The sequence below is a fragment of the Antennarius striatus genome, chromosome 1 (genome assembly GCF_040054535.1).
Source record: "Antennarius striatus isolate MH-2024 chromosome 1, ASM4005453v1, whole genome shotgun sequence".
In the NCBI taxonomy this organism is placed as follows: domain Eukaryota; kingdom Metazoa; phylum Chordata; class Actinopteri; order Lophiiformes; family Antennariidae; genus Antennarius; species Antennarius striatus.
This window is the reverse complement of record NC_090776.1, coordinates 20,121,868-20,138,474: the sequence shown is the minus strand read 5'-3', so window position 1 is coordinate 20,138,474 and position 16,607 is coordinate 20,121,868. Positions and strand designations below refer to the sequence as shown.

Sequence of the window (16,607 nt, the reverse complement as noted above, 5' to 3'; positions counted from 1 at the left end):
CTTGAGATAAAATAGAGGAGGATGGAGCAGCTGTCAGTTTGTTTTCTGTTTCCTCACTGGTCTAATATCCAATCCAATTTATTTATATAGCACAATTTAAATAAACACAAGGTTTCCAAAGTGCTGCACAGTCACTTGATAAAAACACAAGAGGGGCCATGAAACCATGAAAATAATGCAGTTAAATAAAAATATAAAATAAAAATCCAATAAAATAACTTAAAATAAGTTAAAAGCTGAACTAAAATAAGATAAAAACAATTAAAATAATGTGAAATAATATAGAAAACACTCTAAATGGTGTCAAACACCAGGGAAAAGAGGTGGGTTTTAAGAAGAGATTTAAAATGTGACAGTGAAGAAGCCTGCCTGATGTGCAGCGGGAGCCCATTCCATAAGGTTATGGAAGGTTGCAAATGTTGTGTTATGAAGGTATTTTACAGGTAGATGCTCCATTGAGAAATATTTTCTCTGAACTTTGAGGTTTTGAACACATCATCATTGATTTTACGAACCATAGCAAAGTAAATTGTTTTAGCAAATGCACATAAATAATGGCACATTTTAATGAAACACTATAATCAATTGATCAATACTATTTCTCCTTTAGGAATTATATTGAAGGTGATAAAATGAGAAACACCGGTGCATTGGTCTCCACTGATTTACACATCTGTGGTGTGGATGTGAAATCTTCCTCTCGTACATCATCACATTTCTGCAGCTGTCTGAAGACAGCCAGACAGATGTGTTGATGAATCTGTCGCCTTCAGTTCACACACGGCCATCTGTGTTTTACCCTCATTAACTGAATAGCGTTCAAGCTGCACCAAAACAACCTCATATAGCTCTGCACACGTCAGGTAGGTTTGCCAGGGAGTTGCTGTTCATGTCTGAGGCATAAAATTGAGGCGCTCATTAATAAACTTTCAAACTTTCCTATTAAAATTTCTGAAACTTAACTTTCCTTGGATAATTAGTACACATGTACAATTTCTTAATGACATTAGGAGTTACCCACTGATGTTACGTGATTGTCCTGCATCAGGACCACAAGGTCTGTACTGCATTACATCACCGATGAGGAAGTGTCATGATTCCAAAGAAATCAGCCCTTAATGCCTGAGACAGTGCAGACATGAGGAAGAATATCTGGACTTTATCAATTGACCAGAAACAGGAATCTTTTTTCTCAGCACCCAATCACAATGTATTGATTGTGCATTACCAGAGAATGAACGCATTAGAGCATCATGTGTCAAACTCAAGGCCCGGGGGCCAAATGTGGCCCTCCACAGCATTTTATGTGGCCCTCGAGAGCATAAAAGGTAAGTGTCTAAAAATAAATAGGTCAAAAGTGTGCCTTGAGTAAAACTACATTTCCCACAATGCAGTAATTCAGCCCATTTTAACACTGATAAAAACAATTTGAACTAAGCTAATATCTTGTGTTTGATGTTATTTTTCTTTATTCACTGATAGTTTGATCCTTGATTGATGGAGTTCTGTGGGTTTAATAACCTGAAAAATTTAAAGGATTTATGTTAGAACAGAGAAACAACATATTTTTTCTGTGTAATTGTAATGTTTTTAACTTGATTAGGTAATAAATTTAGAGTTATTTAACATTAAGGAGTAGTTACATTTATTTTACATTACATTGAGTTACATTTAGTTACATTTAGTAACTCAATGTTCCCTGGGTGCTTCCCTGGAGCACCCAGGGAAGAGAAGAGGAAGAAAAGTGAGGAAGGAGGGTCATGGATACAGGTGACAGGTGTGAGAAGGCGGATAGAGGACACAGATGACCCGCTCGCGGAAACCCCCTAATGTAAAAATGCTGGAAGGAGAAGTAGAGGAAGCCGGCCGGCGGGCGAAGGAAGATGGGCGCGTCACCTTCATGTTGCCCTCTGCAGAGCCGGTGACAAAGAAGTCCTCAAAGGCATCCAGAGCCAGGGCTTTGATGGCCGAGTCGTGAGCCTGAAAAGTGTGGAGCAGCTGCCTCTGGCGGATGTCGAACACACACACGAAGCCCTTCCTGCCCCCGGTGATCAGCAGCTGCTGTTTGGGAGCGTACTGCAGCACAGTGGCCCCGTTTTCATGGCACGGGAACGCTGCAGGGACGAGAGTGAGAGAGGAAATATGGAATCTCATGGAAGTAAGAAAAAACATTCAAATTATCTGGTTTAAAAGAAGGAGCTCCTCACCGTGGACCATGGTATTGCTAGGTGAAATAAGGGTATCCCACAGGCAGACATTTCTGTGAAAGAATAAAGGCAGGATGATATTTACGAGTGGACAACAACGGAAAAAGATTCCAGCTTGATGGTTTAACAGACACCAACCTGTTGTCATTGGACTGTCCAGCCGTGGCGATGAGGCTGGACGATGTGATGAAGGCGAAATCGCCGCACGTCTTACTGTGGCACTGCCAACTCTGTAGTCGTGAGCAGACCAGGTAAATTAAACAAATACAAACGGATTCGTTAGTAAAATGCGTCTGCGTGTGCTGTAGGGGTCGTTCAGGGAGGTCAGGGGCGACTTAGGTGACCTCACCAGGTAGGGTTTGGGATTGGATGATGTCTGGTTGACCTGCCACAGACTGAGGAAGCCTTCCCCGTCAGCAACTCCACACTATAAGAGAAGTAGAGAACGGTGACGTGACACAGACTAAAACACACGTGTTACATACAGTACCTGTTCGACAGACAGAGAAACAGAACCTTGTTGCCCTGCGAGTTGAAATAGAGTCGGGTGACTCTGGCGTTTCCTGCCTGTCGGAAGCAAATGAGCTGCTGAGGTCTGTTCCATTCAAACATCCTCACACTGCCGTCCTGAGCGCCTGTCATATCTGAGGCATGCAGACACAGACACAGACACAGACACAGACACACACACACACACACGGGGAGAGAGAGAGAGAGGGAGGAATATGGACAAAGATGGGGCAGACAGAGGAGAGGACGATTAAACCTGGATTACGTGAAGACGACGCCTTCCTCAGGCTTGAGTGTTGAACACTTACAATACTGATAGATGGGATGGGAGGTCATTCTCTTCACGTTATTCAGATTCCTCTTCATAATCTGAAAAACAACAGTGGAAAACGTGAATTTATCTCATCGCACCAGATTACTTACAGTTATTTACATGTGAAAAGTTTTCACTAGCGTTTGTGAGAAACCTGGAACAATGGTTTCTACATTTCTAAATACAATATTTTCTGCACTATAAGGCACACTGGATTATAAGGAGCAGCTTTAATGAATTGTTTATTTTATAATTTATTCCATATGTAAAACGCACCGGATTATAAGGCGCATATTAAAAAAAAAAATTAAAATAGATTTAAAAAAAGAGTGGCTGTAGTTGCGCTATCCGTCCACTAGCCAGAGCATTCATGACTTTGAGTACCTTTAGTGAGCTGTGAACGTCCCTATTGTTATTTCAATGAATCCATTCTGAGCCTCATCAAGGAAACCTGATCACTTGATCACTTTGCCATCTTAGGCCCTGTCCACACGATGACAGATTTTTTGAAAACGCAACTTTTCTGTTGCGTTTACGCCTTCCGTCCACACGACAACGCAGATATCCGGAACGAAAATGCAACTTTTTAAAAACGCTGGCCGAGGTGGATTTTTTTAAAAACGCTGGGTCTGCGTTGTCGTGTGGACGGTGTATCCGTGACTTTTTAAAAACGCTGATGTCTTGCCTGGGAGGAAAACCGCTGTGACGTCATATTTATGGGCCCGTGTGTTGTGACAACAAAACACAGAGGATTCCTATTGGATAAAATTTGACTCCATACTGCCACCACATAGTTTGGCATGCTTATATCTGTCTTCGAAAACACACTGGTGCGTTTACTTGTGGACGGAGATTTTTTTAAAAACGCTGTCATGTGGACGCGAATTGTTTTCGATGCGTTTTTAAAAAGTTACGTTTTAAAAACATCTGTCATCATGTGGACGGGGCCTCAGAAAGAAGTCAACACACATATTAAAAAACCTGACATTAAAAACTGGTTAAATTCATTACGAGTGCAGTCAGTGCGAACAGAGCGGATTATTTCCTGATCTGAAGTTCAAAGCAGATATTTAAGCTCCGACGTTCGTCTTCGTTTATTAATTAAATATTGTTTCGATCGATCGGTAGTCCAGTCGGAGGTGAGGTGCAGCTATTTGCTGCTGTGTGTCCTAAACAATTTTTTAAGTAGTTTTTAATGTCAGGCTGCTAATTTACTGGCAAATATGACGCTGTTTTACTCCTAGAACTGACTTTAACGTCGGTGTCTCACCGCCGTGAATCTCACGGCACGTCGCTGCAGACAGAATACACAAGCCTGAATGTGCCCCTCCGCCGCCCCCCCAGAGCTATCAACTACATTTGTAAATCAATGCAGCACACCAGGTACCTTTGTCTAGCAGTGACTGCTCTTGAAATTCCAGAAAAGGCTGGAAGTTCAGCTTTGAGGGTCTTTCATTCACCTTTATGTCAGTTTCTCCGTGTGTTTCCACAGACTAATAGAATGGACCGTCACTAGATTCCAGGTGACAGCACAATGGCATTTTTTAGACCATTAAGTTTAAAGTGGGTTATTTCCGGCGCCAAATAGTTAGGAAATACTGAGATCAGTCAGTCAGTCAAACTTTATTAACTGAGCTGTTGAAAATTCCCTATGTTTTGCTACATTATCGTAGCCCGTCACCGGTGGTCTCAGCAGCCTGCTCTGCCGTCAGACAGCAAGTCAGTGAGAGCTGCCACTTCGGCGACGCCCCTTGACTACCGTTGTTAGGCAGCGTAGTACGCCCGAATACCTTGTGAGGGTGCCCCTGGTGGCGGAGTGCGGCATGACTGCTGGCCAGACTGCCGGCTTTTTTCAGCGAACTTGTTTTAACCAATACTAATATTAATATTAACCCATATATAAGGCACGTCGGATTATAAAGCGCACTACGGGATTATGAGAAAATTATAGGCTTTTAGGTGCGCCTTATGGTGTGGAAAATACTGTACTGAAGAATTTTCGCTTCTGTGATAAAAAGAGAATGCAGGTAGTCCTCAAGTTACAAACATCCGACTTATGGACATTCACAGATGCAGACAACCTCGTGCCACCATATCGAACTACGGTACTCCCTCTTTCTGCTGACATACCCACTGAGCAGGGGAGAAATACAACAAAAATAAAATGGTGTGACCAGCATAAAAACAGGTATTTTGCAGCTTTCTTTTTCTTTGACGTTATAAATATCTTCTGTCTCCTCACTGACTCTTTCAACCTGAGCAAAGAAACTTTCCAAACACGTTGGTTTTTTATGTGTTTTCAATTTAGCCGCAATGTATCATTTGATACAGGCCGGAGTGGCCCCTTTAAGAAGGTAGTCATGTGACCGAGGCAAGCATCTTGACATATGTATACTTTAATGATCCCAAACTGGGAAATTCACAAATGCATGTATAAAGAGTGAGTCACAGACAGAATCCAGGAATTTTCCAAAGCACAACATCATTCAGAATCAGATAACAAATAAAATGGAAATTTCTGCGTGACCTGGTACCAACTGACCCACGGACCAGCACCGGTAGATAGATAGATATGGTACACAGGTATGAGTCTAAAGGTAAGTTACATTACAGTACTACAGTATTTTATTTCATTTATGCATTGTTTTTATGCCCTGTAACTGTTTCTGGTCTTAGGGAATAGCACATTAAAAGAATTAATGACATTTAAATGACCTCATATGGCCTTTATAGATTTAAATTTAATAAAAAAATGACTTACAAACAGTTCAGCTTACAAACAACCTCTCAGAACCAACTGTGTTCGTAGGTTGTGGACTGCCCGTTCTTTGGAGGTTTGTGTTGGTTAAAAATAATAAAAAACATGTTTATGTTTGCATATTTTAGCATGAGAAAACATTCTAAAAGAAGATTTGGCCCTTTTTATTATCTCTACCTTTCAAAAACAGTTCAGAACAACTCCAGAGGAATTCATACGCACTGATCTGTTGAGACATACATTCATCATTCATCTCATCCTGGTGGTTCTTTACTGCAGAATGCAGACATACTGTACATCATAAAGGGGAGATGAAGCCCCTCCTGTGATCCACTGTATCACACTCTGCATTTATCAACACGGCCGGAACAGAGAGAACTCTGACTGCATGTAAGCGTGACGCAAATCTGTACCTTGGGTTGCCGGCTGTGTGAGGTGCTGCTATCTGTGTTTATAAGAGCTCATCTCTGACATGCAAACACACCTCCTCTCTGTATCAGACTCCACAGACTCAGCAGGCCAGCTGTTTAGTCGACACAGCTCAGTTTGGTTTGACGTAGATAAGAATTTAGCTTAGAAACCTCTCCTCAAAATAAGCTGTGCCCACAGAGTCAAACCAAAGGAGTGGGTTGACTTTTTTTTTTCTGCCTAAGTGTCCCCCTGTTGGCTATTTCTGAGAATTACAAGAAATACGGCACCTTGCATGGCTGTGTGTGTGTGTGTGTGTGTGTGTGTGTGTGTGTCTGTATGTGTGTGTGTGTGTGCGTGCTGTCTGTGTTTGCAATGCAGAGGCTCGTACCACACTGGCTCCCATGCTGGTCTGCCCGCTGCCGAGCCACGGCATGGATGCAGAGACGGGCATCTGAGGCGGGGCAAAGGGGACAGAGCTAGCCTGGGCGATGTTGGTGTGTGAGGAGCGATGGTCGACGTCATCAGAACTGGAAAACAAAAGAAACCCAGGAACCGGAAATTGAGATGATTTTGTAGAGTAAAGTACACAAAGTAATTTAACATTATCTCTGCAAAAGTATTAAAATGATAAGTACGATCAAGTGCAGTCCTGTTGACTTTTTTTTGTTTTTCTTGATTTTTGAAAATGATAGATATCCAATTTAGGTGATAAGAATTAATTATGATAAAAAATAATAAAGACAATGAATGGTGGTACTTCATTACTTCACAACATTATAAAAATAATGATTAATGCAATCTCAACCCTAAACAATCAGAAAAAAAAAGCATTCCAGGTCTGTTGGGACAAACAAATGAGATCCTGGCTACAAGACAAGAAAACAACACAGTTAAACACTAGGAAATAAAATATTTATAGTTTTCTCTCCAAAAAAAAAATCAAAAAAATCAGTGATTATAAAAATCCCACTACTAATTTGTAAGTACAAGACATAAAACCATTTTATAGCTGAGAGTACTGCCAACAACCTTCGTGTACAGTGTCCCCTGTACACAGCGACAGCCTGGGAGATAAGGACAGCATGTTTTTATCAGGACAAACCTTGGGCAGCACTTCCTCTGCTATCCAGTGCACAAATCATTTGAAACATGCTGGATACACGCTGTTTTGAAATACAATCCCATTCTGAGTCCTTTAATACTAGTGAGATCGTAGTCTATTATTTCCCTTACATAATGATTAAATACCTATGTGACACGTTAAATTACTGTGGGTTCAATGACGGATAAGAATGAAAAGAAAGCCATAACAGCCACTTTAACTGTCCGATTACGACTCCAGAGAGGATTGAAATAGTTTCTTCAGAGGCAGAGAAACGCCACCAGCGATCTCACCTTCGGGACTCCTTATCAAAGTCCTCCCCTATCCAGGTGTAGGGCTGGACAGCCACCAGACTAGACACGTCCACTTCCTGGACATCATGAGTGGAGGCCAACACTATCTCATTGGAGTTTGCCTGGAAACAAAAGGAAGTGGAGGAAGGAGGGAGGAGAGGAAGGAGAGGGATGAGGAAGGAGTAAAAGACACACCAGTGTTTGTTTTTTCCCCCCACAAAATGTTCTTTTTAATGATCATGAAATTTAAGTCCTTTCTTTCACACACAAATACACCTTACCTTGTTTATAGCAAATGCCATGATGATGTCAGACTCCTTATGAATGATTTTAGCTTTGCCTCCTGGATAACCGAGATCTGCTTCCACCTGAAAAAGACAAAACTTCAAGGATCAAAATTTAAAAAGAATTAAAGCCACAGTAGGAGGCTTAGGGGACGATTTATCTTAAAACAAAAATCTATTTATGTTATGCAGCTGGGAAAAGTATATTCTTCCAAAAATACTTGGTTTGGGCCATCAACCCCCCCCCCCCAAAAAAATACTTAAGTTTAAGTGAAGTAGAACGTACATCCTACTAATCATTAGAGAATGTCCCCCATTAAATATTTATTACTTTTAACTGGGAAGTTAGGATCCCACAGAGTCACCACCCTTCATGATTAGCAAGCCCTACACCACCCTGACAGTGAGCATGCAAGTTAGTAGGTCTACAGTATGCGCCAGAAGTTTTTATTTCAGCAGAATGAGTCAAGCTCAAGAAGCTAAAAAAGTGGGAAACACAGAGACAAACGTTATTGTGGGGGGTCAGATGTGAGCTTGTGTGAGTGGATGTCACAGTGAGAAGAAAAAGTCAGCTTGAGGGCCTTGACTTTGATTTAGAAGTAAGAAAAATAGCCTGAGAAGTCACTGTCAGGCCAAGCTGTGATGGAGAAATAATTTTAAAAAAAAAGGTTAAACTACAATTCTATGTCATGTTTAGTTGATGCACTCCTTCCAGCTTGGCTGTGCAGTGAAATCTCTCAAAGTCAGACAGACAGAGCCTGAGCCTGAGCCGGGACAGGAAATGGTACTACCTTATAGGGACTGCTAGCTCCAGCTACGCAGTTTGGGCTTATACGGTCCATACGGTACTCTACAGACTACACAACACGCACAGAGGCAATATAGACACATGACACACCACACACAGCACGGCACAAAACACATGCACATACACAGAAAAAAAAATAAAACATGGAATGAAAAGAAAACATAAAAGAATCTTTGATGTAAACTTGGTGATAAAAATAAAAGCATCTGAGCAGCTGGAGTCGTGTGGCAGGATATCAACTATAAAATAATCTGATTACTCCATTTAGCTTGGATGGAACTAAATGCTACCTAATAAAGGAACTACGCATCACTGTGATTTTTGTCTAACTGCACTGGGAACATCGGATGCTGTCGTTGGACTGATTACATAATAATGAGTCACTGCAGACATTAGAAAAGGCCTTCAGCTGTTCTGTCCTTTGGTGAAAGATGTCTGAAGACTCAAAGTAATGATAATGACAAACACAAAAATATCACCAGAGTGGAGATAAATGCTCAGTTAGCACTTGTCCTGGTGTTATGATGATGGATCTAAAAACGTGCCAGAGGAAAGGCCAACAGATGTTTTAATCTATAGGCTGATTTATTTAAATGTAAATGCTGTTTGAAGGATCTCAATTAGACATTGGATAAAGCATTCCTTCTTATTGTTGCGTGAATATTGTAAATAAAATCCATCATACAGGCATCGTGTGGTCATTATGGGAAAAATAAAGATGCATTTTATTTGTTTTACGGTCTTAGTGTCTTTTTTTTCCTCCATTACATGATTCTATTGCGTTTATTAGCAGCCACTTCAGCCATTAGGAAGATTACTGTAATGTTTTCAAAAGTGACTTTCAAACCTCTGGAAGTTTAATGTGAGACAAACTCATCCTATATTATGGCCAATACTGTAACAAAATATGAGGTAATATTAAATTAAACAACAGTGGGGTTAATTATCATAATAAGTGAACACCAAACTGGAGGGAACACGGGGGGACAGTTTTCACACGTGTGCCACTGACCTCACTCTGCTTCCTCTTCTTCGTGAAGATGTAACGGATCAGACACTCCTGAAGAACTTCCTGTTTGACCAGAAAATGCCAGAGACGTCGGGCTGGAAAAGACTGGTGGTTCTTCGTTCTGGAATAAGTAATATGAGCAAAAATAAAGAAGTGCTCTCGTTGGGTGTTAATTTGTTTCGCAGCTCATCATTACATTTTGGTATAGCGAACAAACTTACAAGTTTTCTCTATATTGCACCCTTTCCCTACTTTCACGTCTACAGGCCCCTTTGTGTGTGTGTGCAGGGGCATGTACATATATACATGTGTGAAAATAGAAAACAAAGAGTGAAAAAATAACTTCCCTACGAGGAAAAAATAAAGTATGTTTTGTCTTCTTCTTGCTGGTGGAGGATTTCTCTTTCTTTAAGTGAAACATTTGTTGCTATGGTGTTGCTATGAATGGCAGCATCCATTCTGGACTTAAAAAGCTGATTCATGTTCTGATATCACTGATGCACTCAGGCCAACCGCACCCTGTACACACTCACTTGAAGGGGGTGTTGTCCGGCTCCAGCATGGCTTTATGCCGGAGGATGGCGGGGCCGCCTCCTGCACTGAGGTCAGTGGGATATGTGTTGATGTAGTTTGGAGGTGGACCGTCAAACTTGTTCATTCGTTCCAGTAGAAGCTGCTCCCAATTCTCCAAAGTCTTTAACACAGCATTGCTGAGCGGTGAGGTCACTGGCAGATCTGCGGAAACACGGTCATGCATAGATGTGCTGTATATACTGTCTTTACATGGAAAGATCACAGTGTATCTTCTCAAGAATTACTCTTATGACATCTTAAGGTGTTTAGGACTAATGAAGAGCTGAGCGTGTACCTGTGAAGTCAAGGCCAGTGAGAGGAAGGAAGTTCTTGACGTTGTGATGAGCCAGCTTCACCATGACCAGCCGGATTAGAGCCCAGCTACACACAACAGACGGACATGCAAGATGTTTAAACACCTGAAGGGTAGCTTGGAAATGAGGTGGCAGAAACATCAAAAGTGAGTGAGCCCTGCCTGTAGGAGTTGGGGTCAGAGTGCTCTGTTATCTGAGTGTCGGATAGGAAGGCGTCATCATCGTCTTCGTCATCCTCTGCACCGCTTTCGTCTGAATCGCACAGAGCATTGCTGTCTGAGAGCGGCAGGAAGGGCTGAGAGGAAAAGAAAATGATAAGAGAAAATACAAATGAAGAGACCGTCTACGATCATGGATCTCACAGGAGCGGTTGTGACAGTCGATGCCTTACTTTGGCCACAAAGTAGTCCCACATGCTTAGCTCCGGCGGAATGAACTTCTCCCTGTATGTGGGTCTCTCTGCGGGGACGGGGGGTGGGGCGGCTGGTGTCTCCTTCACAGGACGTCCGGGAACAAGCATCCTCATGTTGAACCTTCTTCTGTATCGATCCACATCCTCTGCTGGGGGCTGGGGGGGAGTCGCTTTGGTGAACAGAAGAAGGAAGAAACTCTAATAATGTCCGTTTATGTCAGACTGCAGCAGCTGGGCTGAGAATCTCTGTCACTACAAAGGCAACAAAATCAATGGGAGTGAATTTCTTCCCATTGGGACAGAGAGCACAGTGTTAACAGAATTAGAAATGTTAAACCATTACCCTAATCCCGTCAACAATGCAATTTTTATTTCAATATACTTGAGTCCTATAACTTTGGTGAGTCATAAGACATTAAATGCAGTCACTAAATTGACAGGAAAGAGTTGCAGAACCAGTAAGACTGGAAGCACAGGGCAAGGCAAACTGGGTTTTCCACAAACCTGCACCATTATCCTGGGTGTCTATCGCCGGCATCGCATTCAACGAAACAAGACAAGTCACAAACCAGATCAGATGGTACCGTTAGACACTAACACACGACATTGATGGATCAGTATGAAGAAACATGTAACAGAGCGCTCGGCACAAAACACACAAAAACACACGACATCAAGATAGCAAAGTGTTTGAGCGTGATGTGCGAAGCATTTCCTGGTGTTCACACTGCTTGAGGTGAGGGAGGCAAACACACTGGTGACTGTAACATGATGACTTTGGTATGTAATGATTGTTGCATAACCTCATGTATTAGTGACAAACATATGGTGGGTTTGCAGAGGTGCTCAGAAAAGGGTTTAAATATTTGGCAAAAAACAACAACAAAACCCTACCAATATTTGGCATTTAAGATCACCTGAAGCAGCTTTTGAAAACAGTCTTTGCTTTGAATATAGATATCTGATACAGGAATACAGTCTAAATATCAGCTATTATCTTTTTTGGGGGGTTAATGAATAACAGTGAAGCGTCAGGTTTATTTAAGACAATTAGATTTACGTAGCACTGCCATGCTACTAAAAAAATTCTAACAAATGTTAGCTACCATCAGCCTAAGATGTAATCACTACCTACTGATACACAACATAACCAGTCATTTCACATTCTACTTAATCATTTACAGTATTTTCTGCACTATAAGGCACCTAAAGGCCTTTAATTTTCTTAAAACCAACATTGTGCCTCATAATCCAGTGCATTTTATATATGAAAACGGATTTAAAATAGGCCATTCATTGAAGGTACATTTTATAGTCCAGTGCACCTTATAGTGTGGAAAATACTTGCTACAAACGGAATAAAACAGATCAGCTCCTGTCATTAGTCTAATAACCTCTCAGTGAGTACCTGGTTTAGTCTCAGGTTCAGATTTAAGCTGGGACGGCTGCTCAGCCTTGGCGTCTGAACACTCCTTGTTAAGCCCAGCTGTGGCTTCAGCAGCACAAGAATGACATGAGATGAGCTCAGAGAACGACACAGAATGTACATGCAATGCAGTACACACACACACGCACACGCACGCACGCACGCACGCACACACACACACACACACACACAAACCCAAAAGCAGTAGAGATGTCTGTCTGTGTTTTCTTGGCACGAATGAGCTGTTTATTAATTCGCATTCAGTGGTGGCTGCACGAGAGAGGGGGGGTGGGGGGGGGTAAGTCAAGCATTGCCAACAAAGCAAACCTTTACAGTAACCATGCAGCACTGCAATCCTGCAAACCAGCACCGCAATCCTCCAGCCCAATTACTCACAGCTGGCTTTAGACGCTGGTACCACAGCGGCTGACACCTCTCCCCTTAAAGCGGGAGGGGGAGAAGGTCGTTTAGGGTGCTGGGTTTCAGTTGGGATGGGAGTGGGGTTTGGGGTGAGGCGGCTCTGCGCGGGTCTTTCTGTTTCCAGAGACTCCTCCGGCCCGGCTGCCTCAAAATCAGCTGGTGCTGGGACACAGGGCAGAGGGCACACTCACACAAGCGGCAGTAGCACCTCAGGAGCATCATGGGACAGGAATCTAACATCTAAACACGTGAACAGACCCGAGGCAGGAAAGTGCTGCCCCAATTCAGGGATTGTAGGGAATCAGAAAAGTATGGAGACTGAAAGACAACAATGACCATGAAATGAATTAAATGTACCAATAAAGTGGAAATAATTATTATACCTGGTGGGAGCTCTGGCCTCTTTGGTCGAACCACGACTTTGGCCCCACCACCAAAGACAGCGGCCCACACGCGGTTGTTGAGGGGGTGCGCCGCCAGGCGGAAGAGCTCGTTGCTGCTGTGGGTGCCGAGACCGTGGATGAGCAGCGCGAGATAAACGGCGACGACGGCTTCGCACAGCAGAACGTTGAGTCTTGGGTGGTCCTCCTCTCTCGCAGACGTCAGCAGGGAAAGCAGGGACGAAACACCTGGAGGGAGAGGACATCCATACACAACACTGTGTATTATTATTCACAAAAGTATTATTATTCTCGTTTGCGTGCGTCCTTGTGTCTTTGACGCACATTTTTTTGACAGGGGACGCACGATCATCAGACAGCGCACGGCCCTGGGACGCAATTCTACCTTTTTCTGCGATAGAATATTGGGGAAAAACGCACTTCCAATTCAGCAAAAATATTCACATTTTATTCATTTTTCCACTTAAATTTCGAACCCGGAAATCACCATTATGTTTTGATCTCTCGTCAAGAGGTTCATCTGTGTGATTCAGTCTTATTATAATCGACCAAACAGCAAAACGAGGTCTGCCTGTTATACACGATGCAGTGAGAGCGAGGAGTTAGTCCGACATTATCACCATGACTCCAAAATAGACACAAAAGTTGGAGAACAATGAGGGCTTTCTTGAATAAAAAACAGATGTAATGAAGAAAACGAGACAGATATTACTATAGATAGTACAGATAAAGACGAAGAAGAAGCTGAGCAAAAACCAGGAAAAATCTGAACATTTGCAATTTTTTCTATGGGCGGTGCAGTGTCCAGAGGTGAATATATGAATTAAAGGCAAAGAAAACTATTGAGTGCAAAGCAAAAGTGAGGAAAAAAATTACATCTTTATTTCTAAAACTGTATTGTTGTTTTTTAAGAACGACCACCAGGCTGTAACAATTTGATAAAAATATGTAATTTTATTCTTTTTTTATCTACTTAGTTATGATGTTGTTATTAATAAAAATCATTAAAATTAAGTTTGTTTAGTTTTTATATTGTACTATTGGCAAAACTCAATCCTTGCATATGGCTTCTACTGTGTATTCTGTTATTACTTTTGGGATGCACAAATCTATTTGGGATGCACTATTCTGAGGTAAAATAAACTCTGATATTAGCACATGTCAACAACACACAAAACAGAACACGTTCACAGAAGATTTGTATGATGGCGTGATCGGTCTGCTTCCGTTTCCCATTATAGAACACCATCTGCTGCTGTGAAAAAAAAAAACCAGACAGCCTGCTCTGTTCTGCCTCTCCGCTGGCTTTTCATATTCTCTGTCAGTCATGACTTGGAAGCTGACGCATCAGCCAATTTCCTTTTCATTCATCCTGTGAGGTTTCTGCATCATGATATAAAATTACCTTCAAGGACGTTCTGTCAGAGTATAATAATGATAATTTTAATGAAAGACTAACCCCTGGTGTCTGTTACCTGGCCACTGTGCAGGAGCAGAGTTGGGCGTTATGTGTTCTTCAATGCTTTCTGTGCGCAATCGTTTCCTTTCACTGAGCAGCAGGCCCTGGTAAACCATCCCTGTAAACTGGTTAGCCTCTGTCTGGCTGCTGCAAAGTCAAAAAAAGGTAAAACAATGAACACAACCATACAAAACATACATACTCAAGCATTTGGGAAATAAGCTCTTTGACCTTCTTCATTCTTACGACATAAACAGACACTGAGCAAAAGCAGGGTGTGGATAGCTGAGCTGAAAATGAGCACCTTGAACAACAAAACTGTCACCAGCGACAGGAAAATGAAGTACATTATGAGAAATACCACAACTCCAGGACAGTTTGTCTTATTGACGAAATTCTAACAGATTTTGAAAGCTGAGAAGCACTGCTTTGCACTGATATTCGACACTGCCACTACTGGAAATGTCCTTAAAGATATATTTCCCTTTACTGTAGTGGCAACACAATACATCAGTACAAAGCAGCGCTTCTCAGCTTTCAGAATCCATTGCAGTTACGCCGATTGTGTGAATGGTTGAAGAATTGCGGTGTTTCTAAAAGTGTAGTCATTTTTTTGTCACCTGCAACAGTCATCAGTTTAAAAGGGTGAGCAGATAATGAAGAAAAACCATCAGGATTGATACATTTTTAGATGTTTTCAAGAATGTAAATATTTTGAACTGATGGTGCTGAACAGAAGATGCTGTTACCTGTAGCTGTGGCTGTCACACAGAGCTTGATAGATGCAAGCAGATAGAGATGCCGCGAGTGTGTGCAGAGCGTTCACCTGAGGGATAAAGACAAGCGTATTTTAATTCAATCTAAATACAAATGAACAGCTTCACCCGACTGGAATAAAGTCTGAACGCTCTAATGTTTGTCTGTTTTAAGGTTTTAGGTTCTCACCCGATCGTCAATGATGTCAGGATGTGGAGGAGCCTCCATGAAGGTGATGGTGTGAAGAATGTCATGGATGTGGTTGCTGAGGTGGAGGACGGGATTAGCGATCACCGTCTTGGTGGGGGCGATGCAAGCAGACAGCAGGGGGAGAGCAGTGGGCAGAGGAAGAGGAGACTGAAGCTGCTTGACCGTGAGTTCCTACAGAGTTAAGTAAAAAAGTTTACAAGTTTACTTGAGTTTATCTGCCATTTTCACGTCTCTAGACATCTAGTATGGGTATGTATATGCTTACCTGCTGGCTCTCCTGCAGCAGGAACAAAAGCTCCATGCGAACAGAGGTGACTCCTCCACCCTTGGCTCCATGGAGACTGCAGTAGGACAGAAAAACCCTCAGCAGGGCCTGGTTCTTCCTCAGCCACGCCTTACGCCTCTCGGAGTGCTGCTGCTTGGCCTGAAGACGACGTCGCTCCATCTGGTGACGCTCATAGGCGCCCGCCTCTGTGTGGTCCAGGGCCTCATCTGAAATATCTACTGATGTCGTTCTCTCCTTCCAACTCTCCATCTCTGAATCCTCGTCTTTTCCATCCACCTTTGCGTCGACAAAATTCATGATGAATAAATAAGAACAACAAGAAGAAAGCATCTGAAGTTACTCTTTAATTAAATATTATCAGTTTTCTAACACCTTGTAGTTGCAGATCTTGTGCATGGCTGCGATCTCTTTTTCCAGCCAGCTGTACAGCTGAAAGCGGAGCTTCCCACCGTCCACCTCGAAGCCTGTTGCCAGGGTACGCAACTCCGTCATCAGGATCTTCAAACAAGCGCGGAACTTCAACTGCTCTGCGATCACATCCACCTCTGACTCCACCTAATCAATGAGACAAATGCAAGAGAGTTTGCAGACTTACTCGCCTCACATGAGCGTTCAAGTTCGTAAGAGAGGCCTTCAATCAGATTTTCTACAGTCT

General features: G+C 42.4%; 1 protein-coding gene across 6 annotated transcripts in view; it reads right to left on the bottom strand.

Moving 5' to 3' along the window:
- Positions 1–16,607, bottom strand: part of dmxl2 (Dmx-like 2) — a 39,392-nt gene that overhangs the window by 1,591 nt on the left and 21,194 nt on the right. For 2 of the 6 annotated variants that reach the window (XM_068318839.1, XM_068318847.1), the window contains exons 33-54: positions 16,325–16,507; positions 15,932–16,228; positions 15,646–15,837; positions 15,450–15,526; positions 14,717–14,847; positions 13,224–13,469; positions 12,817–13,002; positions 10,974–11,164; positions 10,744–10,877; positions 10,564–10,649; positions 10,229–10,430; positions 9,699–9,816; positions 8,670–8,735; positions 7,876–7,962; positions 7,595–7,716; positions 6,588–6,726; positions 3,026–3,086; positions 2,724–2,851; positions 2,557–2,634; positions 2,346–2,437; positions 2,208–2,260; positions 1,897–2,114 (exon numbers count right to left, since the gene is read on the bottom strand). In XM_068318839.1, coding sequence (XP_068174940.1) covers positions 1,897–2,114; positions 2,208–2,260; positions 2,346–2,437; positions 2,557–2,634; positions 2,724–2,851; positions 3,026–3,086; positions 6,588–6,726; positions 7,595–7,716; positions 7,876–7,962; positions 8,670–8,735; positions 9,699–9,816; positions 10,229–10,430; positions 10,564–10,649; positions 10,744–10,877; positions 10,974–11,164; positions 12,817–13,002; positions 13,224–13,469; positions 14,717–14,847; positions 15,450–15,526; positions 15,646–15,837; positions 15,932–16,228; positions 16,325–16,507 — 3,087 coding nt within the window. Of the gene's footprint in view, positions 1–1,896; positions 2,115–2,207; positions 2,261–2,345; positions 2,438–2,556; positions 2,635–2,723; positions 2,852–3,025; positions 3,087–6,587; positions 6,727–7,594; positions 7,717–7,875; positions 7,963–8,669; positions 8,736–9,698; positions 9,817–10,228; positions 10,431–10,563; positions 10,650–10,743; positions 10,878–10,973; positions 11,165–12,402; positions 12,487–12,816; positions 13,003–13,223; positions 13,470–14,716; positions 14,848–15,449; positions 15,527–15,645; positions 15,838–15,931; positions 16,229–16,324; positions 16,508–16,607 lie in introns of all 6 variants that reach the window. The other 4 variants (XM_068318869.1, XM_068318858.1, XM_068318878.1 and 1 more) reach the window with 4 other exon arrangements.